Source organism: Corythoichthys intestinalis, chromosome 12, assembly GCF_030265065.1.
Source record: "Corythoichthys intestinalis isolate RoL2023-P3 chromosome 12, ASM3026506v1, whole genome shotgun sequence".
NCBI lineage: Eukaryota > Metazoa > Chordata > Actinopteri > Syngnathiformes > Syngnathidae > Corythoichthys > Corythoichthys intestinalis.
This window is the reverse complement of record NC_080406.1, coordinates 28,639,601-28,666,301: the sequence shown is the minus strand read 5'-3', so window position 1 is coordinate 28,666,301 and position 26,701 is coordinate 28,639,601. Positions and strand designations below refer to the sequence as shown.

The following is a 26,701-nucleotide window of genomic DNA, read 5'->3' as shown; positions in this document are numbered from 1 at the left end:
AGGGCAGCTATCCTTTATCCATGTCAGACGTGGCTCCTACTCGCCAGTGTTGTTAATCTTACTTTAAAAAATTAATTACAGTTACAAATGTTTTCTTCCAAAAAGTAATTTGAGTAACTCAGTTACCTGAATGTAAGAGTAATTAGTTACTTGGCAAAGTGGGTGGCCTCGATCAGAAGGAAGGGCATAACGTTTGATTCTCCAGTTACACACAGAGTTTGCTCTATGCACTTCCACTCCGGTAAGTTAATTTCGTTTGTTTACGCAAATTTCGGTAACTTTATGCCCTAAGTCGGCCTGTTGTTAGCTATAGCTACAGCTAAACAACTAGCATGCATACATCTGCATTGTCTTCATAAGACATAATTCCTGTCGTTGCTAAATGAAAAAGCTGTAATATTTTGACGTGAGAGAGTGGCAAAAAATTTGTACACACGCTACATTTTCTGCAACCAAAAATTTGTACATCCGTGGTCACAGACTAATGTAAACACACATTGCCTACCTTTGCTAGAAAGATGGTGTTGCTGTTTGCTATGGTATAATGTGCAGATCGTGCACCCATCCGCAGCAAAACTTTTCGTAGCTTTGTAGCGATTTGTAGTTTCGGAATTGCTGATGAGTGTAGTAACTTACACCAAACACTAAATACAGCATGATGTCCATTTCGCGTAGTGGTGGAAGCTTGTCGACATCTTTATTCCATTTGTGTTCGGCTTGCTCATAAGGGTCAACATTGTTCACATCCTTAAAATTGCTCACACATCTGTCCTTCGCCGTGGTAGCAAGTTTGCCTCTGTATCGAACTGGCAAGTTTTCCTGACTTTTTTCCATCTTTGGCACTCGTAGTTGAATTGTATTTGCCGTTAAGTTTAAATGTCCCGTGATGCAGACGTGCTTCTGAAATGGCTGCGTTGTCGCAAATCTCGCATGATCCCGTGCTGCTGTGACGTAAACGCTCGAGCCTAATAAGCCGCTAGGTTTTTCAACAACAACAGTTTTGACAGCTGGTGGCAGCAGAGGTTGATTGTCTCCCCCAAGGGAGCAGTGATGGCCAAATGAAGCTTCTTGAAGCAACGAAGCTTTGCAGCCAATTGGTTCAAAGCTTCATGGTGGTTCATTTGGTCTTATGGCAGTCGTATGATGCCGCTGTCAAATAAAGTGTTACGGCTTAATATCTTTTGGTGTAGATATCCCATAATACCGTGAGGACAGCTGCAGTTTATAGTCCAGTGCAGCTTATCTAGGAACAAATGCTGTTTTCGTGCCAAATTTGGTGGGTGGCAGCTTGTAGTTAGGTACGCTTTATAGTGCAGAAATTACGGTACACTGCTTTTTCGTTTTTTTTTTTTTTTTTTTTTTTTTTTTTTTTTTTTTTTTTACAATTGCACTGCTACACTGCTTCTTTACACTGTGGCCTAATACATTAGTTCAACATGTACGATAAGTGTCAGGAGAAGCTTATCTGTGAACTCAGGCCTCACTTTGTCACAGCGACTCGTGACGCTGAAGCTTAGCTGATCATTAAAATGGAAGGAAGCAACACTGACATTTGCATGCTGACCTTTCTGATGTACGTGGCCAAATTTGTTGCTTCAGACGCACATCGTAATCGTGCCAGTCAGGCATATCATAGTTCTATATGTATTCAGACAGTGGTTTTTCCTGTGTATGTGTAAAATTTCTGGCATATTAGCCTAAGCTCTTGCTTGCTTAATGAACTGTTTTCCTGCAAGCCACCTCTGTTTGAATAGCTAAATTGTCAAAACTGTGCACAAAGCGAGGCTAATACCCGCCTGCCCTTGTCGGTGACAGACTGCGGCCAAAGTCAATTTCAACAGTCTTTCACTACACGTTGGTATAGTAATTATATTAACTTCTTGTAGTCGGTGTCATGTTGACTGTATTGAATCCTTATTATGCAAGCTAGAGATAATGAGTTAATTAGTGGGTTTAGAAGCAGGGGGCTTTTGCGTTTGTCAGGCTGTGCCTCATTTCTCTGGTTGGAACGTCTGCTTGGGTAAATATTGACAGATAGGCAGTTGATGCTTGTCTTCGGATCATTAAAGATATATGGAGGAAAACACTCAGTGACTTGAAGTTCCGCTCTGAGACCCCCAATTTGGCCAAACTAAAAATTCTCCTATATGCATATGTGATACATCATTGGAAAGCTTAAAATCTTAATTTTCTGGGGGAAGAAAATTTTTTAACAGGAGGGCATTTAAAAAAAAAAAAAAAAGTTTTTAAACAGCAAAACCCTATCTGGAGGTGAGAGCAGAATTACAGACGCCATGACTTTAACGAGATATTATCGCGTACTTGGCTTGTTTCAATCCAAAAACTGCATGTAGCATGTATCAATGAGTGTCAAGACACAGCTGTATATATGTATATATATACAGTACTGTGCAAAAGTTTTAGGCAGGTGTACTGTATATATATATTTTTTAATTATAAAATTTATTAGGATCATGGAAGCTTCTACTTGGGGAAAATATATACATACAGTATATCCTGTATATACATAATATAATAAAAATACACAGTACTGCAGTACTGTATATATACATATATATATATATATATATATATATATATATATAATATATATATAAAAAGTATGTTGTATTTACCATATGAAAGTTGAAAATTTTCAAGTTGGCCCTTGCATCCTTTGCTTTTTCTGAAAGTGGACCGTGGAGGATAAAGTTTGGACAGCCCTGCGTTACACTGTCCTTTAAAAGTCAGTGGTCTTCTTCGGACTGCTGACTATAATTTTGTTTTTCTGCATGGATCCACCTTCTTTGGTGACCTTGTTGATGAAAGGCAGCAGCAGTTAGACCAAGAAAGTAATGCATGTGAAATTTGATGACACAGTCCCAAGGAGGTCCAAGGTTAGCAATCAAAGGCACAAATAAGCTTGGGAGACTTTTATGGGAAGTGTCTGACACAATTGAGTGTTAGGGGGCAAAAACGAATTGTTTAAATTGTTGACATTGTCATAAAGATATTCATTTTGCAAAGTTTCATTGTAGAACAGAGCACAGACTTCCACTGACAGTTTCACCAAGATATAAAATGGATGGATATATATTAAAAAAAAAAAAAAAAAATTAAAGTCTACACACCCCTATTTAAAGCCAGCTTTTTGTGATGTACAACAAGACTAAGATGACCTTTAAGTAAGTAAGTAAGTAAGTAAGTAATCGTTTCCTGAGTGGTGTGAAAAAATAAATAGATAAATAAACTAATACTGGTAGACCCCTGGTTACGATGTACTGTACCTGACTTACGTGATTTTGTCGCAAGAGTCTTGTCCGCAATTTTGTCTCCAATGTTTTTTTTTTGTTTTTTTGTTTGTTTGTTTTGTGTTTTGTTTTGTCTTTTAGTTGCGTAAACAGTGTCGGGATCCCCTCTACCCCCAGCAGCGTGGCTGCCTTCCTACAGTTCCTTTCGGCCGGGAGATCTGCCGCTTGCTTGCCTTCATGCTGCTGCTTCTCCCCCGGTGCCGACTTCTCTTACAAGTCCCAATCCGGTTTTTGGAGTTTGGACGGCAGGCTCGCGTTGAGTGATGCAATGCTGGCGACCATGATATCCCCCCTCTCTCACTACTCTACTCTTTCTACAGAACCCCGTTCTCTCGGCAAGGCGACTCATTCATGAGTAAAGCCCGAACAGTCATTGAATATACTGTAATTTTCGACTATAAGGCGGACATGACTATAAGCCGCCACACTCCAAAGTTGTTCATTATTAAGCCGCAGCTGTCTTCACTGTATTATGGGGTAGTTGCACCAGAGATTTTAACCGATAACACTATTTGACAGTGACATCATAAGACTGTCATAAGAACAAATGAACCACCATGAAACTTTGAACCAATTGGCTGCAAAGCTTCATTGCTTCAAGAAGCTTTATTTTGCCATCACTGCTCCCTTGGGGGAGACAGTCAACCTCTGTTGCCATCTGCTGTCAACACTGTTATCGTCCAACATGCCTCCTAGCATGCACTGCAGCACTACAGATGTAATAACAATAAAAAATCATGTTCTATGCGAATTATTTCTCCAGTTACTGTTCCAGTTGTTTCATTAATTGCTAGTTATGCTATTTAGTAACACTTTATTTGACAGTGGCGCCATAAGACTGTCATAATACCATCATAATTATGACATGACACTGCCATGAGCATTAAAGAATGCTTGTGACAGATGCCATTTTGTGTCATCCGGCAAATTATCTCACTGTTGAATGGATGTAAAAGATCCAAGCTGGACATGAATGGAGTTAGTGACATAATTTGGAGGATGACACTTAATGGCATCTGTCATGAGCATTCATTTATGCCCATGATAGTGTCATGACATAATTATGACGGTCTTACGGCAGTGTTACAACGCCGCTGTCAAATAAAGTGTTGCCTATTAACCCGAATAAATCAACGGATAAGCCGCATTGGACTGTAAACCGCAGGATTCAAAATGAGGGAAAAAAGTAGCGTCTTATTGACTGAAATTACGGTATCGGCATTTAACACAACGTACCTCACAGTATGTTATTTTGTACTTTATTTTATTAATATGATGTATAGTACATGCTTTTGGATTGTTATTTTGAGATTTGTTGGGTATTTAGGGGATTTAAAGGGTTAATTCCGATTAGGGCTGCAACTATCGAATATTTTAGTAATCGATTAATCGGTGAACTAATTTGTTCGAATAATCCAGTAATCGGATAAGGAACATAAAAAAATACCTAAACTGAGCCTCAAACGGTATTAAAAAAAAATTAAAAATGAGGATCTATGTACAACAAAAAACAATTGGCTAATTTGCATAGCAAAAATCCACTAGCTTAAATGCTATAAAACGCTAACTTTTTTTTAAAAATGCTCTAAACAAATGGTTCAGACACATACCCCCACAAAAAACGGCTAAATATTCTTATAAACTATTTTACGAATACATTAAAAAACAAGCTCAAACAAAAACTTAGCTTATGTTGGTCTTAACAGGGAGCAGCTGGATTCAGCCATGTGAAATGAGGCAGAATAGTGGGCAGTGTATCCATCCAAATCAATAAAATTAAATGCAAACACTTTCAAAGCAAACCATTACCAGTGTTGTTAATAACGGCGTTACAATATAACGGCGTTACTAACGGTGTTATTTTTTTCAGTAGTGAATAATCTAATTAATTACTTTTCTCATCTTGGCAACGCCGTTACCGTTACTGAGGACGGAAAGGCATGCATTACTATGCGTTACTATATTGATAGAAAAGTCTGAGGGAGACGGACTCACCGAGACGACAGAGCAGAACAGGAGTGGGGAGGAGGCAAAAAAGTTGCGACGCCGAGCAAACGCGATGCTAGGTAGCTCCAATAATACATGTTGTAGCCGATAGCCTACAAACTACGCCCACATGTTATGGTAGATATGGTAGACATGGTAGATATCACATGTACTGTATATAGATATAACTAGATGCAAATGACAGACATGGCACTAAAAGCGTTAGTAGACAGCCGCCATCTTAAAGCAGTAGACTTTTTAGGACTGCTCTGTTGTAGAGAACCTTCCTAGCGAACCTAAGTAACTTTTTATCTAAAATACTTCTAAATCGGCAAAATCTTGACTTGACTCTATCTTTAAATGATGAAACAGTTTTAAAACTTTCATATGTCGAAAGTAGAGAGAAGGGAACTAATGCAATAATGGGAGCAATTTTAACAACTTTTAACAGTTGATTCAGGGTAAAGAGTAAATTAGGGTAAAGAATTGGGCTTGGGCCAATTGTACCAAAAACCTTCACAAAAAACTTTTTTTTTTTTTTTTTTTTTTTTTTTGAAGGGGAAAAAAAAAAAGTAATTATCACCAATTACTTTGCCAAGTAACTAATTACTCTTACATTCAGGTAATTGAGTTACTAACGCAATTACTTTTTGGGAGAAGTAATTTGTAACTATAATTAATTACTTTTTTTCAGTAAGATTAACAACACTGACCATTACAAAGCCACTTTAATTAAACGAATACTCTAAGCAGCAAAATTTAATTCTAATCTCTTTTTCTAATCAAACACTCGAGTTGATCGATTAATCGTTGCATCACTAATTCCGATTAACGTGGAAATTCGGGTTACGTCGCTAGTGTGGGAACGGAGCTCGAATCACCATAAGTTCTCATGTTAGTACTCCTAGAAATCAGCTATAAAGAGTACTTTGATTTAGTGGCAAACGTAACTAATTTGCTTTCATGTCAAACAAACCAAAAAATTACTTTTCATCTTCACATCTTTAGCCTAAATGTTTATCGCTTGAATTCGATCAGATAGGACTTTGTAATGACCTCTATAGACAAGATGCGGGTACTTCCGCTTTACTTCTGCATTTCTGCTCGCGACTTCCGTTTCACACTTTCTCCATCGAAAACAACAGCTGGAGCTGGAGTAACATTACTCATCAAAATCCATCAAAAAAGACCATTCTGAAATACCACCTCCATCTGCCATCATTACGACATGGGAGGGCAACATGTTCATAAAGACAAATGTGGAACCAAGCCCGTGCCACCACAAAGACCGGGTGTTTATGTAGCCATGTTGCCGCTGGTGTTATGGAAGGTATGTTCTTCCTATTCCTGCATTTTCATGTGTATGGTGCTCAAAAAACAGTAAAAGCTAAAATCTTGCGCATGAAATGACTTCTTGTCTGTAATATTGTTATTACGATGATGTTTGTAATTATGATGATGTTTAATATTTACTATAACAACTGTACTGCAGTGGCTACAACACATGCTATCTGCTGCTAGCCTGTTGCTAATCAGTACGTGTAGGATGGCACAATTATGAAAACGCATAAATGCAAGTGTTACAAGTGTTTTGTTGGTTTGTTTACAGGTGGAAAACGCTGTTCGGCAAGGGAAGACAAATTGATGTGCCTCATAACAACACTTAATTTACGTCGATGGACATATATCAAGACTACGTGCGTTCTACTTTGATGATGAACGGCTGGGCTTATGCTTCACCTTCGTTAATGTTAGGGCCTCCGTCCCCTGAGCCCTGCTTCTCCTCCTGGTTTGTGTGTGTGCGTGTGTGTGTGTGTCTTGATTGCAGGATTGGGCAGATGGGTGAGCCAGGGACCAGGTGCAGTCAATCATCGTTAGCAGCCTACTTAAGCAAGTCCCAGGCATCATCGCCAGATCAACTACTCTACTTGACGAGTTTGTGACTCTAGCATTTGCTTTGTTCGAAGTATTGCCGATATTCTACTCGCTTTGCATTGCATACAGATTCTACGTTGCTCGCCTGCCTTGACAACTTACCTGGTCACTCAACAACTGCCGCCTGACTTTTTGGACACAGACCATCTTTATATTCTGCAATAAACATTTGTTATCTCTGCCACCTTGCCTCCCCTCTCTGCATCTTGGTCCCCAGCTCTAGAAACGTAACAGTTAATATTTTTGTAATAATTTTATAAATTGTGATTTATTGACCTGTTTTTCACATGCACCAACCAATTTTAAATAAAACAAGAAATTGAATCATGTTTTCCCAAATGTTTTATTACAAATGTAGATATCAATATCTACAATAAAAAAAGAATGATAGTGTTTTTGTTTATATGTACATACCTTGTAAAATTTCCTTGTAATAACAAAATCCGTGTCAGCCCTTCTGCATTCGGCAACTGTAATATTTGTAATTTCACCTCATTTTGGTCATTCAAGTGGTCGGCGTATCAATCTACACCTCACGTCAACACAGGCTGACATGTTATAATTTTGTCCACGAATAATCAATGATTTGATAAGAACAAACATACAATCTTTTAGGTAAATCGTTAGGTTTAAAGCAGATCCTTAACTTATAGTTCTCAGCTGGTTTCAATTAAGAGCGTATGGCAGATGGTAGATGGTATTGTAGATCCACACTGGTGCTTTGAAGCTGTGTTCAAAACATTCCACTTCCAACCATATATATAGGCGCGTCCAGGAGTTCATGCATAGCACCAGTTTCGGAGTCTCATCTACATCGTGCTGAACTCATTTTCGGAATTCCGTGGGTTCCTCTGGTTTGATTTTGCAGTTTTAACTTTGTCAACACACTGCTCATTTCAACTGCACTTAATGTTATTCTGTCTAAACCGGAGGTTAGGAGCAGAAATGATCAAAAATGGCGCCGCCCATGTTTTGCTCAGGAAACTTGTCTATAAAACCCCAAAAATGTTATGTAAATTGTTTTGGGGAAAGGGGAGGGAGGGGGCTCCTTGTTCGGTTTTACAAAAAATGTCCCAATTTTTCTAGCCCTCGGTGAAATACTGTAAAACAGCCCAACAATTCAAAATTCAGAAGCTGCCAGTTTTACTATTCACTGATTCGTTCCCTGAAATTTTGGGGAGTATTTAACTAGCATGACACCTTCGTATAATAGTGGGAATCTTAGTCACAAAGCCTAATAAAAAACCATGAACATTTGTTATGAAAGTCAGTGCCAAAAAGCAAGAGGAAGTCACGTCTAGAAAATCCAGATGGAATGCTTTAAAAGTTGGGAAAAGCAGACTCTCGCTTGCTTCAAATGGAAAACACACAGCAAAGTTTGAATAATTAACAGCAAGATGAAGAAAACTTTCTGACCTATATAAAATGTTTTCCCCTGCTTTTTGCTTTTCTCACACTTCAAGCAAGTGCAAAATAACAAGCATCACCATATACATCTTATAATTTACAATGGCCTTAGTTGCATTGAGGGTGAGAAGACTTCCAACCCACTTGAACTGGGAGGGGAGGCAGTTTGCCCGTCAAGGTGAATTGGACGTCTATTGGCGTCAATGAAACTTAAACACGATCTTTCACAAAAATTACATTTTTTAAAATAATGTATGAACATAAAATATGCAGAACTAAATACCTTGTCTTTCAAAGTCAATAAAAATTTGAATATAACACGTAAGGAAAAATAAATAAAATATAAAAAATGAATCTTTTTATTTATTTATTTATTTTTTTTTTTTTTTTGTGGCTGATATACTAAAAACAAGAGATAGAAAATCCTACCCTTTCAGGGATAATAAGTAACCCTTAATTGCAACCAACAAGTTGCTACCAAAACTTTCCACCTTAATAGTGCCTCAGTTAACTCTATGGCTGCCACTGACGGCGCTCAACGCCCAATCCATTAAGACCGAGAAAGGCGAATGAACGTTCATTAATTCGAAATCGGAGCATTCGCAGTCACTCTTTCCGATTTTTGGGGCATTTACAGGTCACTTTTCTGTTCATTTTAGGGCATTTACTTCCTGTTGAGTTTTGAGTCGGTGCCTATTCATTTGGGAGATTCCTGGCTCACTTCCTATTCTGTAACCCAAAATCAACAGAAAGTGACACATATAATGTCCCAAAACCAACAGGAAGTGACTGGAAATCAACACGTATGACCTAAAATAGCCCAAAATTACCTTGTTGCCAAGCATTGGCTGCCACTGTCGGCCACAAAAGTAGGAGGGGCCTGTTTAAAGTGGGAGGTGTTCATTTGTTGCTACCCTCCCAGTTCAAATTGATTGGACGTCAACTAGTGATACACTTACAGCAGCAGGATGAATATAGCTTGTTTTTCCTGTTTATTAGTTGTTTTGTGGAACATTCTATCATGATTTCCTGACCAATGTATTGATAATTGCGACATCCTGAGCTCATCGTTATCATGAGCTTTGTATCGCTAATCTTATATCGTGAGGTACCAAGAGGTCCCCACTCCTAATATATATTTAATTTATGCCATTATTACATTTGCAGTGCTTAAAAACCATTTATTTACACATATGCATGTGTTTTCTCTCATTTTGTTTTTTTTATTATACTTTGGGGAAAAACATGTCTTATGTGTATCTCTTTTGAATGCTGTTAAATCTGAATAAATACATTGAACACACCAAAGAAAAATGTTTAAATTTATTTTTGATATACATTTTCGCAGGGGGGGGTCCCCCATTAACCACGAAAAACAAGAGATCACTGCACCACAACACAATGCTAATTTTCCTTAGCATGCTAACGGTAGATTTTATTGTATATTAGCATTAAGCTAATAATGAAGGAATACCAAGTCTATTTTGTATTTTAAAGAACAGTATGTGTAATTTTCATTGTTATGTGTATTCACTTTTACCATTTAGCTTAACTGGCGTGTAATAAATGGCTAAAAAAGCATCAACATCGGACTATTTTTGACAGAATGTTTACCATCTGCCAAAGTTTCATCAGGCTGCATTCCCAAAATGTTAGATCAATTAAATTTCTCACAAATGTTATCTGAAATTGACCTAAAATTTTTCTCAAACATGTAATCCACATGACCGATCTGTATCTGCAATTGGCTGCCGACCAGTTGGAGGTGTGCCCAAAACTTGGTGGGGGAGGCACCATAAATTTTTTTTTTTTTTTTTTTAAAGGTTTTGTCTTTTCAGGATCTGGGAGAGATGATGGCAGCCAACTTTTTCTGGATGTTCTCCTCGTTCATTAGTATATTAGACTGCACAGCACAAATTTTGTCTTGGTAATCTTTCATTTGCTGGTCCAGCTCGCCCAGTTCTGCCTTGAGAGGTTCAACTGCTAGGTCTGTCGCTCTGAAACAAACACAAACACATTTTTTTAGACATTGACACCTTTTCAAAACAATATCTCGATTCTTGGCAGGAGCATACAGTATCGATAACCTTTTGGGATACAAAGTATCATGATACATCACCATTTCAATATTTTGTCACACCCCTAGTGTTAATACCCACCTTTGCATTTAACTTAGTGTGAACTGCATATACTCACTTCTGCTCTTGCATCAAAGCCTGCGCATGTTCCTTGTTCTCCTTCCGCCAGCTTTGCAGCTCCGCTTGCATGGCGTCGATGTCCTCCTGCACGTAGTCCATGATCTTACCCAAAGGTAGCGCGCTCTGACATACAGACTGGATGGATGCACGCAGACGCTCAATCTCCCGCGTGACCAGATCCTGATCCTGCTTTCGAGATTCCTCAGACTTCTGAATATGGAAGAGAATAGGGCAACAAATGAGTAAGCTCCAAAACCTAACAATCTTGAATAGAATGAAACAAGAAGTTCAGCTCCAGACATCTTTATGCGTGCTTGAGTTATGTGTGTGGTCTATTAGAAGCCACGCTTGCTTGTCAGAATATTCAACCTTGGGCTTCAGTGAAGGGGAACGTTTTGGGGCTTCTAGAGCAACATAATTGCACCAACAAGTTTGTTTACTCCCTCGCTGGCAATAACCAGCGTTGCACGATGCAATTACCATTCGCAGGCATTTCAGAAATGTGTTTGAGAGGCCAATTGAGCGTTTGAGGCAGATTTACAAGAATACCTCTTTGGATTTACTCGAGGATGGTGAACCCTCGTAGTCTTTTTTGGTTTCGAGGATCTTTTTCACGAGTCCACCTGCATGGACAGAATTTAGATGAGTGACAGTTGGTGCAAATTTGAAACAAAAGGGGAAAAATGATGTGAGTTTACCATGTTTTTCTTCACTGTTGAGGTCTTGTGCAGCTTCCTGTAAACAAAAAGACACACCATGATGAATGTGAACGGTGGCACAGTCAATGTAAATGTTTGTGTCTCATCTCAAACCGTACCTTTTCCTGCGTATCTGCAGGTTCGGGGGCCGCTTCCGCTACCAGAAACTGCTCGTCTTCCTCGTCCTCATCGTCTGAAAGCTTTTTGCCATCTCGGATAACTGATGACTTGACACTAGAAAGCCTGGAAAATATAAGGGAGGAGACCAATTTCATATTTTGATGTACTGAACATCAGAAATCCTGTGAACCAAAAATGTAGTGATGTCACCTATCAGCTGGAACCACTTCAGTGAAGCTCTCCTGTTTCTTGACTCGTGGAGGACCCTGGCGAGCACTGCTGGGCCGCGAATTTCGGCTGTTGCGAGAATGACTCAAAATGTGTCAAACCCATTAGATTCAGAGGCGGGGCTAGCGAACAGGCAAACCAGGCAGTTGCTTGGGGCCCTGGCCAATAAAGGGGCACCTGAGGGCGGCCAAAATGTACTCCACATATATGATAAAAATAAGCCATTTGAAATGACAGTAGCAGTAGCAAATCCCCCACCTTTTGGGGCACTACCCCATTTGCCGTAGCAACCTTCACTTGATGCTATCATTGGAGCCTGTGAAGTTCGTGAAAAGTGAAACTTAAATGTGTAATTTATGTTTTTTTCCCGTTATTTATTCATGCTATAAATTCTTTTTCTATTAAAATGTTTTATATACAGAGACAAGCAGAAATATGTGCACCCCTTGTGATTTTGTAAGTTCACCTACTTAGAAAATAGGTAGAGGTCTAAAATTTCAATCATAGATGCATTTCCACTCATCAAGACATAATCTCCAGAAATCACATTGTATTACTTTTTTATATAATCTATTTGTAATTTACTGGGGTTCATACGTATTTGTACCCCTGAGAATCGGCAATAATTATGACACTCAAAGTCAGTCTACCTTTAAAAACATATCCACCTTTACCCCATGAGTAAAAACCCACCCACCACTCATTTGAGCTCATTATTGTCACTTGTGCACCCCACAGTCAGTCATAATCCAACTGGTACCATGGGCAAGACCAGAGAGCTTTCGAAAAACACCAGAGAAAAAATTGTTGAGCTCCACAAAGCTAGAAAAGGCTGTGGGACAATTGGAAAGCTGTTTGGTGAGAATAAATCAACCGTTCCAGCAATTTTTAGGAAATGGAAAAGGCTAAACATGACTGATAGTCTGCCCCGGACTGGGGCTTCATGTAAAATCTCTCCTCGTGGGGCAGCACTCATGATGAGAGAAGTGAGGGCTCAGCCTAAATATATACGGCAGGAGCTAGTTAATGACCTGAAGAGAGCTGGATGCACAGTTTCAAAGGCTACTGTCAGTAGAACACTATGGTGCAATGGTTTAAAATCACGCATTGCTCAAAAGGTTACCCTGTTAAAGCCAGTAGATGTGAAGGCCCGTCTGAAGTTTGCCTGGGACCATCTGAATGATGCAGAGGGGTCGTGGGAGAAAGTCATGTGGTCAGATGCGATCGAAGTAGAACATTTTGGTGCAAACTTTACTCGTGTGTGGAGGAAAAAGAACGATGAGTACAAGCCCAAGAACACCATCCCCACTGTGAAGTATGGGGTGGAAACCACATGCTTTCAGTTTCACTTGGGGCTGCTTTTCGGCAAATGGGACAGGACGACTGTACTGTATAAATCAGAGGATGGATGGTGAAATGTATTGTCAGATTTTGAGTCACAACTTCCTTCCCTCAGTCAGAGACTTGAAGATGACTGAGTCGTGGCTGGATCTTCCAACATGATGATGATCCGAAGCACACCGCCAAGATGACCAAGGAGTGGCAGCGTAAAAAGCATATCAAGGATCTGGAGTGGCCTAGCCAGTCTCCAGACCTCAATCCAATAGATAATCTTTGGATGGAGCTGAAAATGGGTGTTTTTCAATGATGGCCCCGAAACCTGTTGGATCTAGAGAAAATGTGGAGGAATGGGCCAAAATCCCTGTTTCCATATGTGAAAACCTGGTGAAGAACTACAGAAAGCGTCTCACCTCTGTTATTGCAAACAAAGGCTTTTGCGCTAAATGTTAGCATTGATTTTCTCAGGGATACAAATATTTATGAACCCCAGTAAATTACAAATAAATTATTGAAAAATCATACAATGTGAGTTCCGGATTTTTTAAAAATTGTGTCTGTATAAGTGGAAATGCGTCTATGATTGAAATTTCAGACCTCTACCTATTTGCTAAGTGGGTGAACTTGCAAAATCCCAAGGTGTGCAAATACTTGCTCCTCACTGTATATTGTCTGACAATTTTATTTTTCTTTTGATGTAACCTTATACATTGTTCACTTATTTATTGTGCATTTATTTATGTGTGCAAAAAAAACACATTTTTGCGGGGTACACGGGTGGGCCTCGGGGTTTTCTTGCTTGGAGTCAGAAGAGACCCTATTAACACCATTGACTAGATTGACTGCGAATGCCAAGTTTGGTGTCATTGCTACACACCTGGGTGGCGCTTCAGGGGGAAGCGAGGAACCGGCGGTATCTCCGCCTTCCTTGTTTGGAAGACTTTGCGTCTGCTGATGGTCTGTGAAAACGAACGACGAGTCTTTGCGAGGGCAAAATTTCTTTCAATATGGAATTTCCAGCACCTCATGAAATCTGGTCTTGAAACACGGATACTTACCGCCTTCACAGTCTGATTCATCTGTTGACAAAAGAGGAAGCAAATTGGGTTTCCCAAACTAGGACAACAGAATGAAGCAAATACGCATGACAGGAAACATCAACTTCCTCAAGTCATTTTTTTCTACCAAGAAAACCAGGTTGATATTACAATACATTTACATAATAGGGAATGGAAAGTTCACCTCCAATAGTGTTTTTTCGTCTTTGCCCTCTGGCAGCGGAAGACTGGCTGTTTCTTGTGGGACTAGTGGTCCATGACAGTGAAGACTTGTGTCTCTCTCTTTCTCCACCTTTGGCTTTTTCCCGTTCTTTCTCTCTTGTCTTGTGGCTTTCCTTCTCTTGACTTTTCTCCTTCTCGATGCTTTGTGCGTCATCTTTCTCCTTGTCTCGCTCATGACTCTTGTCTTCTTGGTCGCCATCCTTAGGGTTGTCCTGTTCCCGGTGGCGGTTCTTGGCGGAACGCTCCCTGTCACGGCGGTGTTCCCTCTCGGGCTCTCGACGTTGCCTCTCCTGCTCTCGAGGCGGGTCATGGTCCCTCTCTGACCTGCACTCGGTGTGTTCTATCAGTCTTTTCTCCTGGAATAGTTAGATGAAATGTATGTGCAAAAGATTGACTGCTCAGCATTGTATGTAGAGTTTAGGGGTGGGAACCTCTTGGTACCTCACGATATGATACGTTACAAAGCTCACAATAATCTCACAATATGGCGATACAGCGATTATCGATACATCGGTCAGGAAATCATTATAGGATATTCTACAAAGCAACTAATAAACAGAAAAACAAGCTATCTTCATCCTTCTGCTGAATGATTTATCACTAGCAGACGTCCAATCCATTTGAACTGGGAGGGTAGCAGGAAATGAACCCCTCCCACTTCAAAAAGGCCCCTACTACTTCTATGGTCGTCAGTGGCAGCAAGGTAATTCTGGGCCATGTCAGATCATTGATTGTTGATTTTCAGTCACTTCCTATTGATTTTGAGGTATTTCAGGGTCAGTTTCTTTTGATTTTTGATTTTTGACACATTTCTTTGTGTCACTTCCTGTTGATTTTGGGTTACATAACAGGAAGTGACTAGGGAATCTCCCAAATGAACAGGCAGTGACTCAAACTCAACAGGAAGTGACCTGCAAATGCCTAAAATGAACAGAAAAGTGACCTGTAAATTAGCGAAAAATTGTAAAAGGTGACTGTGAATGCTCTGGTTTCGAATGAATGAATGCTCATTCGCCCTTCTCAGTCTTAATGGACTGGGCGTGGAGCGCAGTCAATGGCAGCCATGGAGTTGAGACAGATTTTGGTAGCAACTTGTAACCGTATTTTATTTCATTTCTTAAACATTTACACTTTTTTAAAACACTATCTTGATTCTTGGCATAAGCCTATCGATAACCTTTTGGAATGAAAAGTATAACATTATATCACCATTTCGATATTTTGTCACACCCCTAGTAAAGTTCCCTGAAAAACGGTACTAAGAACTTTGTTTAGGGATGCCCTGACCACATATTTTTGCATGCAAGTTTGAAGATCTGCCAACACCGATTCCCGATCCGATACCTCGGAAAGGAATTAAAGACAGCAAAAAAATGCATATCCAAATGTCATTGTTTCCCCAATTTGAACAAAGCTATCCCAACATTATAGCCATTTAAAAGAGTTATTAGTTCAGCAGTGGTTTCGAGTCTTTCGGCAAAGGGGAAAAAAAAAAATCACAAATCTTTTTTTGTTAGCAAATCAGTTGTGAAAGACAAACTAAGATCGTAAACAAATTTCATTTAAATATTTTGTTTTCCATAAACAAACCTATATAAAATAATAAAATTGGTCATCCAATCTGATAAATTGAGCTACAGGGGTACTTCAACATACAAATTTAATTCGTTCCAGGACCTGGTTTGTAAGTCGAAATGGTTGTATGTCGAACGGGATTTTACAATTAGAATACATTATAATTGAATTAATTCGTTCCACAGCCTAAAAACCTACGCTAAATCCTTAATAAATACTTCTGGTACAATTGCAAATAGCAATTACACATTGCAAACCATAAAAATTATAAATAAAAATTGGAATAATAATAATAATAGTATCGTAATAAATCGGGTTGTAATGTGGCATTTGTGTTTTGCATGCTGTTCCTGAATGCACCGTGTGACTGACAAGGGAGAGAGAGGGGTGCAGTAGAGTGGGAAGGTTTTGTTTGTTTTCATGTTATTGTTGGCATCGGCTACGGCAGACAGAAGCCATGTTGTGTTGCACAGTTTCTGAAATAAATGATAAAAAACTTCACGAAGCTGGCGACTTTCTTGCTGATGTCACAATAATAATAATAAATTGGAAATAAAAAAGCATTTGTTTTTTTTTTAATAGTCACCTTAACTGACAAAGACTGGCCATAGTGTCGAGCCAGTTCACTAACGCGCACACTATGCTCATATTTTTCTATCATTTCCTTCATAATTTCCTTCTTTCACCATCTGCACTAACCTTTTTGGGACCCATGTTAATCTCACTCAAAAGAAAATCCACCGTGCGTCCGTCTTGCGGAAAAACTGAAATTGCGAGGCTGTCATAAATCATCATATTTCGGGCATGTCGTCATATGTCGAGACAAATGACGGGTCAAATTTTACGTCGGATGTCAAAAGGATCGTATGTCGAAGCAACCGTATGTCGAGGTACCACTTTATTTTGGTTGTGATTTTCTTAACATTCTTTCTATCGCTGGACATTTTCTCTTTGTTCTCCAAAGTTTGTTCGATTAGTGTAAATATAAATAATAATAATACATTTTATTTCTAGAGCGCTTTTCAAGTTACGCAGAGATGCGTTACAAGAAAGATGGGAACACATTAGCGCAACAGGAATGACAAAACAATCATAAAATTAGATTCAAAACAGGATAAGAGTAAATAGAAAGTTTAAGAGGTCAGGATAAAACCGTGATACGGATCATGGTGGGTAAAAAAGTGTAAACAGGCGTGTTTTGAGTCTGGATTTGAAAAATGAGAGGGTAGATATACTGCGAAGATCGATGGGTAGGGAGTTCCAGAGCTGGGGGGCACAGTGACTAAAAGCTCTGGAACCGAAGGCGGCGAGACAGACACGGGAGACTGTAAGGTGGAGGATAGAGGAGGAGCGAAGTGACCGGTGGGGACAGTTAATACAGAGGAGATTGCATAGGTAGGGAGGGGCCAGGCCATGGAGTGCTTGAAAGGTAATTACAAGGATATTGTAATTGATTCTTAGTTTAACTAGTGAAGTTGAATCAATATATTTTGCAAACCCTTTACCACTGGATTATTTTGTTGCTTTTTGCCCTTAACTCATTCACTGCCATTGACAGTTATAAACAACAAATCCATTTCAACTGGTAAGGTTGTTGTCAAATGGCTTAGATGTCTGCTTCCGTTATGAGTTAATACTTTATTTTAAAAGTGCATTTAAAAAAAACGTTTTTTTCTTCTTTTTTTTAACCCAATAATACCATCATCTGAAAATAACGCAATCGTGCCTGATTTCCTATCACGTGATCAGATCAAGGACATCCCTTAGTTTCATAAAATATGCTCTTTAAAATCAGAAATGTGGAGGATACCGGCTTGTCTGTGTGACATTCACGTCCTTCGAGATTTTCCTTGTCTTGTGCCTTGAATGTTCTCTCCTTTGCCTTCACTTCCAGCTTCTCTCCTGCAGTTATTGCCTTCACGGCCTCCTTACTGGACATCTGTAGATCAAGTCAAATGACCATCATGATCATTCCAGCAATTTTTGAAGGCCCAATATTGATATTTCCACAACTTTAAGGACAGCCTGTAGTTAGACAAACTTTGTTAAGGCAACACTTGGCAATAGCCTGCAGAAGCTCGTTGGTCTTCTCGGGCTCGTGACCGGCAACGATTTGCGCTGGCCTCACAGAGAGTGGCTCTCCGCTCACCAGTACCACAACATCTATTGCTTTCTGAAGGAAGGCCATCTTCATCTCTTTGTCCTATAAAGGAAACACAGTACATTCAATTTTCTCCAGGAAGTTTTATTGATGTGAATACCCTTACCTTTATGCATTCAGACTTCAATTCATTCTCTCTGTACAAGCCTTTCATAAAACCTGTGGTCCTGATGACCTGAGGATGGACAGATGGTTGTTTTGAACTTTTCGACAGGACTTGAATTACAGTAACCAACTACCAATACTACGTCTAAACTATTAAAGCAACACTTGGTAACTTTTTAAGTTTTAGTCGATTTTAGCGATGCCGGTGGACAAAAGCGGTAGTGGAAGACTGTGTTTCCCATGAAGACCCGCGCACACCAGCATAGTCACCTGCAGATGAATTAAACAACATTTCTGTTTCCAGAGGATGTGTGAAGGATGAAAAGTAATAAGGTGATGAATCCAGTTGTAACTAAACAATAGCATACAACCGTTAGCAACCTTGTGGCTTAGTGTGGCTAAACCTCCCGCCCCACCCGAACGCCAGTGAGTGAAAGCCAGGCCACTGGATATTCTGTATATCCTGGTAGCTGCCCATTCTTTTTCCTCCTCAGACAAAACATCCCGGTAGCTGCCCATTCTTTTTCCTCCTCAGACAAAACTTATCTCTGTTGCTCTGCCATCTTTGCAGAATTCGCGCGAAAGCATTAGCATCGCCTTCAGTCTTTATAATAAATTGGGAAAGGGGGTAGTGACGTATGCCCAAGGGCGTATGTTTGCATAGAGACAGAAGGGACATAACACTACCAACTTTTCAGGATGCTCAAATTGTCCCCACCAACTTTCAAGCAACCTTATTTGCATTATATAATGACTTCAGTTATATAGGTCATTTAGATTGTCTTCCCATATGTTGTAAGGATAGAACTGACCCGCCCATTATTGAATGAATTACTTTCTTTATGTTCGGACTTACATTGAGCCTTTTTTACTTGCTGAATGTGTCAGTCCTTTTTTTTCCTCAAAAGCACGTTTGATTGGCTGCTGACATGCCCCCCCCCCACGCATACACGCACGAAATCCAGTATTTTTCCGCTAGCAGCAGCCACTGTAAGTAATGTCAAAAATGTTGTGGAGGTGGGAAACATTAATTTTGCTACTGAAAGTCCGACCTGCATCAGAGTTAGCATCACATTAATCTGTGTAAATTTCCCAAACTCGAGTAAGAAGTTGCTTTGAGAGAAATATCCTCCTCTATGTGCTTTCTACTGATAGCATTAATTAAAGGGTGAAAAATGTAGTGAACTAAGGTTTACCCCCTTTTCCCATATTTTCATTTTTATTTATGTGTTCATAAAGCAGCCCAAACAGGCTTTCATTTTTGTTAAGTTTGGCTGTGCCTGTGGACAAAACAGTAGTGTTTTACCTGAACAAATTTCTGGGTAGTTAAGAGATTATTAACAGGTTTGTATTTATTGTGTGTGTTAATATAATTTGTGTTCAAATATTGCAATTTTAAATTTGCTAATAAAATACAGACATTTATCCTGGAAGTTTTCACAATGTTTCTTTTGTAGTTTTTGAAAACAAAGGTTTGAATTGAACGGTGTATCACCTAAACCAACACATATGCACTGCAAAAACACATCTCCTTAAAACTACTTAAATTCCTTTTTTTCAGTGTAAATCTACTAGAAATAAGTGAAAGATCTGCCAATGGTTCAAGTAAATTTTACTCAGATTTTTTTTTTAATTGAGAAAAACAGCTTGCTGAAAATCGGCTTAATATTCTCTTTTTTAAGCAAAAAGTACATTGGTAACACTTTATAATAACTATCCGTTTTACTAGTTAATAGATCATTAGTAAACTGTTCATAAATGATTTATTGTTGATTTGTGAAGTATTTGTTAACAGTTTGTTAAGCATTTACAGGGTGTTCCAATATGGTTGAACCCATTCTAAATGCCCATGCTAGTTGATGGATCTTAATAAAACTATATACACTTTATGTTGAAGGTCAAGTTTTATTGGTTAAATATACAAAGAAAAGTACAAATATTTGTTGGTTCTATGGCAGATTTTGATAAATGTGCAACATGAGAGCTGCCTGCAAAATGCCTTATCAAAATGCCTTTTCTTTTGAAGTGAACGGCATTTCTTAACCTGAAAAGATAGGAATGCCAAACGTTACACACAAAAACTTGAAACGTTTCTACGCAAACTGTGTTTCAGATTAAGAACACCCTGTAAATGCGTAACAAACTGTTAACAAATACTTCACAAATCAACAATACATCATTTATCAAAAGTTTACTAAACGGATAGTTATTATAAAGTGTTACCCATTTTTTTCTGGACTTAGGTGAAAAATGACCAACGTCTAGATCAGGGGTGGGCAAACCGGTCCTCGAGGGCCGCAGTGGGTCCTGGTCTTTGTTCAAACTTATTCGGCACAGACAGTTTAGCCAATGAGGTATCAGTGGAAACAAGAAGCACCTGACTGAAATCTACTGATTGCACTTGTACGAAACCGGATTGGTGAAAGGCTGTCCTCATGATGGGTATGAACAAAAACCCGCACCCACTGCGGCCCTTTGTGGAATAGTTTGCCCACCCCTGGTCTAGATATATCGGTTTAATAAGAACAAATAGTAATATATACTTTATTAAGTGGAATAATCTGACATATTAATCTCTTAACTAATCTTTACCACTCAAAACAAGATTGAGAAAATTATGCTACTAGTTTTAAGAAAAATTATCAGATTAAGACGTTATAAATTTGCAGTGTGAAATTTGGTATAAATCAATACAGATTTATTTTGCATTGATCATTAGCCTACCAATTTATTAGATTCATATTGGTGAGAAATGTAGCCCTGACCCCCTTCATCCAATCTGTTTGGTCTTATTAATGTTCCGTCCCCAGCAAAAAAGTGTACATGCAGGTTTTGCTGTTATATCGTCCCTACCAATATTGAGACCGAACCTACGCCCTTGAGTTACATGTACTCAGTTACATTTACTTGAGTAACTTTTTGAGAAAAATGTACTTTTGAGAGTAGTTTTACAGTACTAAGCTATACTTTTTACTTTTACTCGAGTAGATTTGTGAAGAAAAAACCGCTACTCTTAAACCGCTACTTTGGGCTACACAAGAGCTGTTGCAATTTTCGTCTTTATACTTCATATTAGATTTTTTTGGGGCCAGCAATCCAAGTAGTTGAAGCAGCTGTAGTAGTAGCAAGTAGCTCTACCGATTTCACTGATGAGACGTTGCAACAATAATCACATGACTCCAATATACCAATCAGATGCAAGCTTGCTGTTCCATCTTTACATCAACCTGTTCAATCATGTGGTGTCTTTAAAGCACCGTAATAAATGAAGTATTTGATATAGAGCTCTGCCCTGTACATGACTCAAAAGTGCGGATTTTAACCTCTCTCCCAGTTTTTATTTGGCAGCAATTGACCACAGAAAACCGGAGATATGATCCTTTTATTTTCAAAATAGTATTTATGAAGGAGGCGGCATGGTGGCTGAGTGGTTAGCACGTCCGCCTCACAGTTCTGAGATCAAGGGTTCAATCCCAGGCTTTCCGGTTCCCTCCCACATCCCAAAAAACATGCATGGAAGGCTGATTGAGCATTCTAAATTGTCCGTAGGTAGGTGTAGGTGTGGGTGTGTGTGTGTGAGTGAATGGTTGTATGTCTCCTTGTGCCCTGTGATTGGCTGGCAACCAGTTCAGGGTGTCCTACTGCCTGTAGTTAGCTTGGATAGGCTCCAGCACCTCAGCAACCCTCGTGAGGATAAACCGGCATGGAGAATGAATGAATGAATAATTATGAAGGAACTCTTCACTATTTAAACTCTGAACTATTTTCTCCAACAGAGGGCACACCTGGACAAATAATGCTTCATTTATGTAATTTATTTCTGTCATTGGAATTTAATGATTTTTTTTTTTTTTTTTTTTTGGCTTAATGTGGTTATGTAATGGGTTACTGTACAGTATCGTTATGACAACAGTTCATATACATAACTTTGTGCTCAGTTAAGACATACCATTGTTTAAAAAAAAAAATCCAACAAAAATATAAGCAGTCACTCACAATGTTACTCCTTACATGAGTATTCTTTCACCAAATACTTTTTTACTTTGGACGACTACTTTTACTTTTGTTATATTATTTCTAAGTAACACTACTCTTGATTAAACAAATTTGGCTACTCTACCCACCTCTGGTCGACATATCATCAAAAATGTTATGACAATATTTTATAAAGGTTGAAAAGTTACCTAGTGTTGCTTTAACTGTTATACTAATCCTCAAAAAATTAGGAAATTGTGATAAAGTTCATTATTTTCTGTAATGTACTGATAAACATTAGACTTTCATATATTTTAGATTCATTACACACAACTAAAATAGTTCAAGCCTTTTATTGTTTTAATATTGATGATTTTGCCAAAAAAGTCAAGAAAAACCAAAAATCTCAGAAAGTTAGCATATCTCATCCGACCAATACAAAAAAGTGTTTTTTAATACAAAAAAAGTCAACCTTCAATTAATTATATCAGCTATGCACTCAATACTTAGTTGGGAATCCTTTTGCAGAAATGACTGCTTCAATGCGGCGTGGCATGGAGGCAATCAGCCTGTAGCACTGCTGAGGTGTTATGGAGGCCCAGGATGCTTCGATAGTGGCCTTAAGCTCATCCACAGTGTTGGGTTTGGTGTCTCTCAACTTCCTCTTCACAATTTCCCACAGATTCTCTATGGGGTTCAGGTCAGGAGAGTTGGTAGGTCAATTGAGCACAGTAATGACATGGTCAGTAAACAATTTACCAGTGGTTTTGGCACTGTGAACAGGTGCCAGGTCGTGCTGAAAAATGAAATCTTCATCTCCATTAAGCTTTTCAGCTGATGGAAGCATGGAGTGCTCCAAAATCACCTGAAAGCTAGCTGCATTGACCCTGCCCTTGATAAAACACAGTAGAGCAACACCAGCAGCTGACATGGCACCCCAGACCATCACTGACTATGGGTACTTGACACTGGACTTCAGGCATTTTTGCATTTCCTTCTCCCCAGTCTTCCACCAAACTCTGGCACCTTGATTTCCGAATGACATGCAAAATTTGCTTTCATCTGAAAAAAGTACTTTGGACCACTGAGCAACAGTCCAGTGCTGCTTCTCTGTAACCCAGGTCAGGCGCTTCTGCCGCTGTTTCAGGTTCAAAAGGGGCACCTGAAGCCCATTTCCAGGTTTCTGCAGGTCCCCCAAGGTCTAGAATCGGCCCTTCTCCACAATCTTTCTCAGGGTGCAGTCACCTCTTCTTCTTTTTCCTTCCCACAGACTTCCCACTGAGATGCCTTGATACAGCACTCTGGGAACAGCCTATTTGCTCAAATTTCTTTCTGTGTCTTAGCCTCTTGCTTGAGGGTGTCAATGATGGCCTTCTGGACAGCAGTCAGGTCGGCAGTCTTGCCCATGATAGCGGTTTTGAGAAATGAACCAGGCTGGGAGTTTTTAAAAGCCTCAGGAATCTTTCGCTGGGGTTTTGAGTTAATTCGTTGATTCAGTTGATTAGGTGAGTAGCTTCTTTAGAGTAGCTTTTCATGATATGCTAATTTTTTTAGATAGGGATTTTTGTTTTTTTCTGGACTTTTTTGCCAAAATCATCAATATCAAAACAATAAAAGGCTTGAACTACTTTAGTTGTGTGTAATGAATCTAAAATAGGCTATATGAAAGTCTAATGTTTATCAGTACATTACAGGAAATAATGAACTTTATCACAATATGCTAATGTTTTTTTTAGAAGGACTAGTACCATTGGAAAAGAGCAAGACTGCCATTGATTCTGTGTAAAATTGCAGCCTTCAGTTTGTCATTAAATCATAATGGAAGTATCGTGGTGCCTATTTTGTGCAAATGTTATGGAAAGCTATCCACTTTAGGCTTGTGCAAGACAACGGCCCCACCTATTGGTTACTTCATGTTTAACTCAGTAAATACATTTGTGAGCGTACAAGGCAAGCACGAAATGCTTGTTAGTTTGCGAGGCTTTCAACGTGAGCTAATTATTCTCACTGTATATTAGTCTTACCTCTGTAAAGATGTCGTGCAAGTATCGAAACGGCGGCTTGCTTAGTAGTTTTTCAGTGAGAGCCGGTTTCTTTATCACTTTGCCCAACGTGCTTTGTGTCTTTTTGATTATTAAATTGTTTATTGTTGCCATTGTACAACAAAGGTTATCCTTTTTTTCAAATGGATTTAATCAAAGGTTATTTAGGGGTTATCTAAACCTGCCACAAAAAAAAAAAAAAAACAGTGGAATTTATTAATTGGACTTTGTTTTGTCACGTCTACGACAGATGTCGTCATACTGCATGTGACGACACGTCATGATCTAAAACATTGAAGACTGAAGAGTGGCATTTTATTCCAACGGTGTGACCTATAAGTAGGGTATAGTTTAAAAACCACGACGGAAACAGGACGTTCACGACTCGTGGATTTGATTATATGAACAAGGTAGGTCAACTGTGTAAAGTTTAATGTATTTGTTTAGTTGGTTTTATGTTTTTTGTTGTTTTTACCGTTTTTGAATCAAATGAGTGTGAGCACTGTACTTGCCGTGGGTTCCGACAGAGGGAAGTCTCGCCACCTTGGTGGACACGGACTACCTGAAATTTCCGTAGAATAAGAAGCGAACGCGAATGCGTCGTCCTCTCAAGTACGCAAGCGCGAAGTTTTAGCCCACTTGGTAGTAAATAAGCCGCGCTTATATGTATTTTGTTGTTTTTTCCATTTAATTTAGCTTTTGTTGAAAAGAGAAAAAAAAAAACATTTTTGCAATGAACGCAGCAATTGTTAAAAAGACCCAAGACACGCTTGGAAAGGTGATTAAGAAACCACCGCTGACTGAAAAACTGCTCAGCAAACCACCTTTTCGATATCTGCACGACATCTTCACTGAGGTGAGAATGATGCTGTCGTGTTTCTATTCCGAGTATGACGTTTTATGAGGATACTGCTCATTTGATATACAAAATATCAGCCAATGAGAAATGGGTCTACTCGCAAGCTCACGAGCTAGCCAGTCTTACAGTTTAGCTGGTTTAATTCTCCGAGAATGTAATGTTGAAACTAGAAAACACATTTAACAAGATGAAACCCCTTATTGGGCTTCTTCCGCACATTTTCGTCAAACGATGCCTATTTCCGTCCGAGAGGCTAGATTTTGGGTTATGTAGTCCCGTTGCCATTGCCACCACGCAAACAACGTTGTCGTCAAGCGTTGGTAGATAGATGCTTTAGGGAGAACAACGGAGCAGCCAGCTGATTTACAATCCGACCTCAGATTTACTCTCAGCAGCATTTAATTCTCACATTTGCTGTTGTAGATTGGATGGTGATGGTGGTCCCACGATGGTTAGTAATAAACAGTTCAGAAACACTTCAAATACACAACTGGGAATAAAGCGCGTGTGCTGAGGTTAAGGTGCCCTTTACAAAAATATAGACTGTAGGCAAATACCTGGTGTCATCAGTCTTACAAATTGTTTCTAAACAAGAAAATACAATAATTTGCTGGTCGATAAACTTGACTGTTTTAGCCATTAAATACTTGCGACATGAAGCAATTATCAGAGAATCCCAAAATTTGAAAAATAAAGCCCAAAACCTTTTTTTTTTTTCAAATTTGTAAAAAGAAAAGTCAAAATGAATGTGTAATAAGCGCTCTCATATCTATAACCCTTGCTAAATCCTGTATTTTTTTCTCATGGAACCTGCAGATGCGTGTGTTGACTTGCATCCATCTTTTTTTCCCCCCCCCCCAAAAAGAAATGTCAAAATTCTGAATTAGTCTCAAAATCATGAAATTTTAGGTGTACCAAATGTGATACATTTGGCAATAAAGGGTTAGGCAAGGCAAGACAATTTTATTTGTATAGCACAATTCAACACAAGACAATTTAAAGTGCTTAACATCACATGAATATCCACAAGCAGAGATTTAAATGATTTGTACAAGTCACATTAAATCAAAAGAAAGTTAAAACAAAGACGATTGAAACAGGAAACAAAATTGTACATAAAAATAATAATAACTCATGAATATAATTTTAAAAAAGGGCACAAACTAAAGTGAAATCAGAAATTGAAATAAACCAGAAAATGAATAAAAAGCAAATAGCTTGAAATTTGAAACATACAGGCAGTTATTAGTATGTTCTGATAAACAAAAGCGTTTTTAGCCCTGATTTAAAGCAGCTAACAGTTTGAGCACATTCAGACCTTCAGGTAACGTTTTCCAGAGGTAAGGAGCATAATAACTAAATGCTGCCTCACCCTGCTTGGTTCTTGGAACATACAGGAGACCATTTCCAGACAACCTTAGGTGTCTATATGCTTCATAGGGATCCAACAAATCAAACATATACAGTGGGGAGAACAAGTATT

The 26,701-nt window shown here is 38.9% G+C and overlaps 2 protein-coding genes across 6 annotated transcripts in view; one reads left to right on the top strand and one right to left on the bottom strand.

Moving 5' to 3' along the window:
- Positions 1–9,981: 9,981 nt before the first annotated feature.
- LOC130927258 (TRAF3-interacting protein 1-like) lies at positions 9,982–24,493 on the bottom strand. 2 transcript variants are annotated; one of them, XM_057852952.1, is made up of 13 exons: positions 24,342–24,493; positions 18,344–18,412; positions 18,118–18,279; positions 17,887–18,015; positions 14,464–14,857; positions 14,280–14,300; positions 14,099–14,201; positions 11,866–11,952; positions 11,655–11,778; positions 11,536–11,572; positions 11,387–11,460; positions 10,836–11,047; positions 9,982–10,636 (listed from the first exon to the last, which is right to left on the bottom strand). In XM_057852952.1, the coding sequence occupies exons 1-13, from the start codon at positions 24,471–24,473 to the stop codon at positions 10,474–10,476; spliced, it is 1,707 nt and encodes a 568-aa protein (XP_057708935.1). In that variant the 5' UTR covers positions 24,474–24,493; the 3' UTR covers positions 9,982–10,473. The 2 variants fall into 2 exon arrangements, with proteins under 2 accessions (XP_057708935.1, XP_057708936.1); XM_057852953.1 differs by having other exon boundaries at positions 14,099–14,180.
- Positions 24,494–24,969: 476 nt separating this feature from the next.
- The window catches only part of traf3ip1 (TNF receptor-associated factor 3 interacting protein 1), a 43,591-nt gene continuing 41,859 nt past the window's right edge, over positions 24,970–26,701 (top strand). For all 4 annotated transcript variants that reach the window (XM_057852963.1, XM_057852965.1, XM_057852964.1 and 1 more), the window contains exon 1: positions 24,970–25,215. In XM_057852963.1, coding sequence (XP_057708946.1) covers positions 25,093–25,215 — 123 coding nt within the window. In that variant the 5' untranslated portion in view covers positions 24,970–25,092. The remainder of the gene's footprint in view (positions 25,216–26,701) is intronic.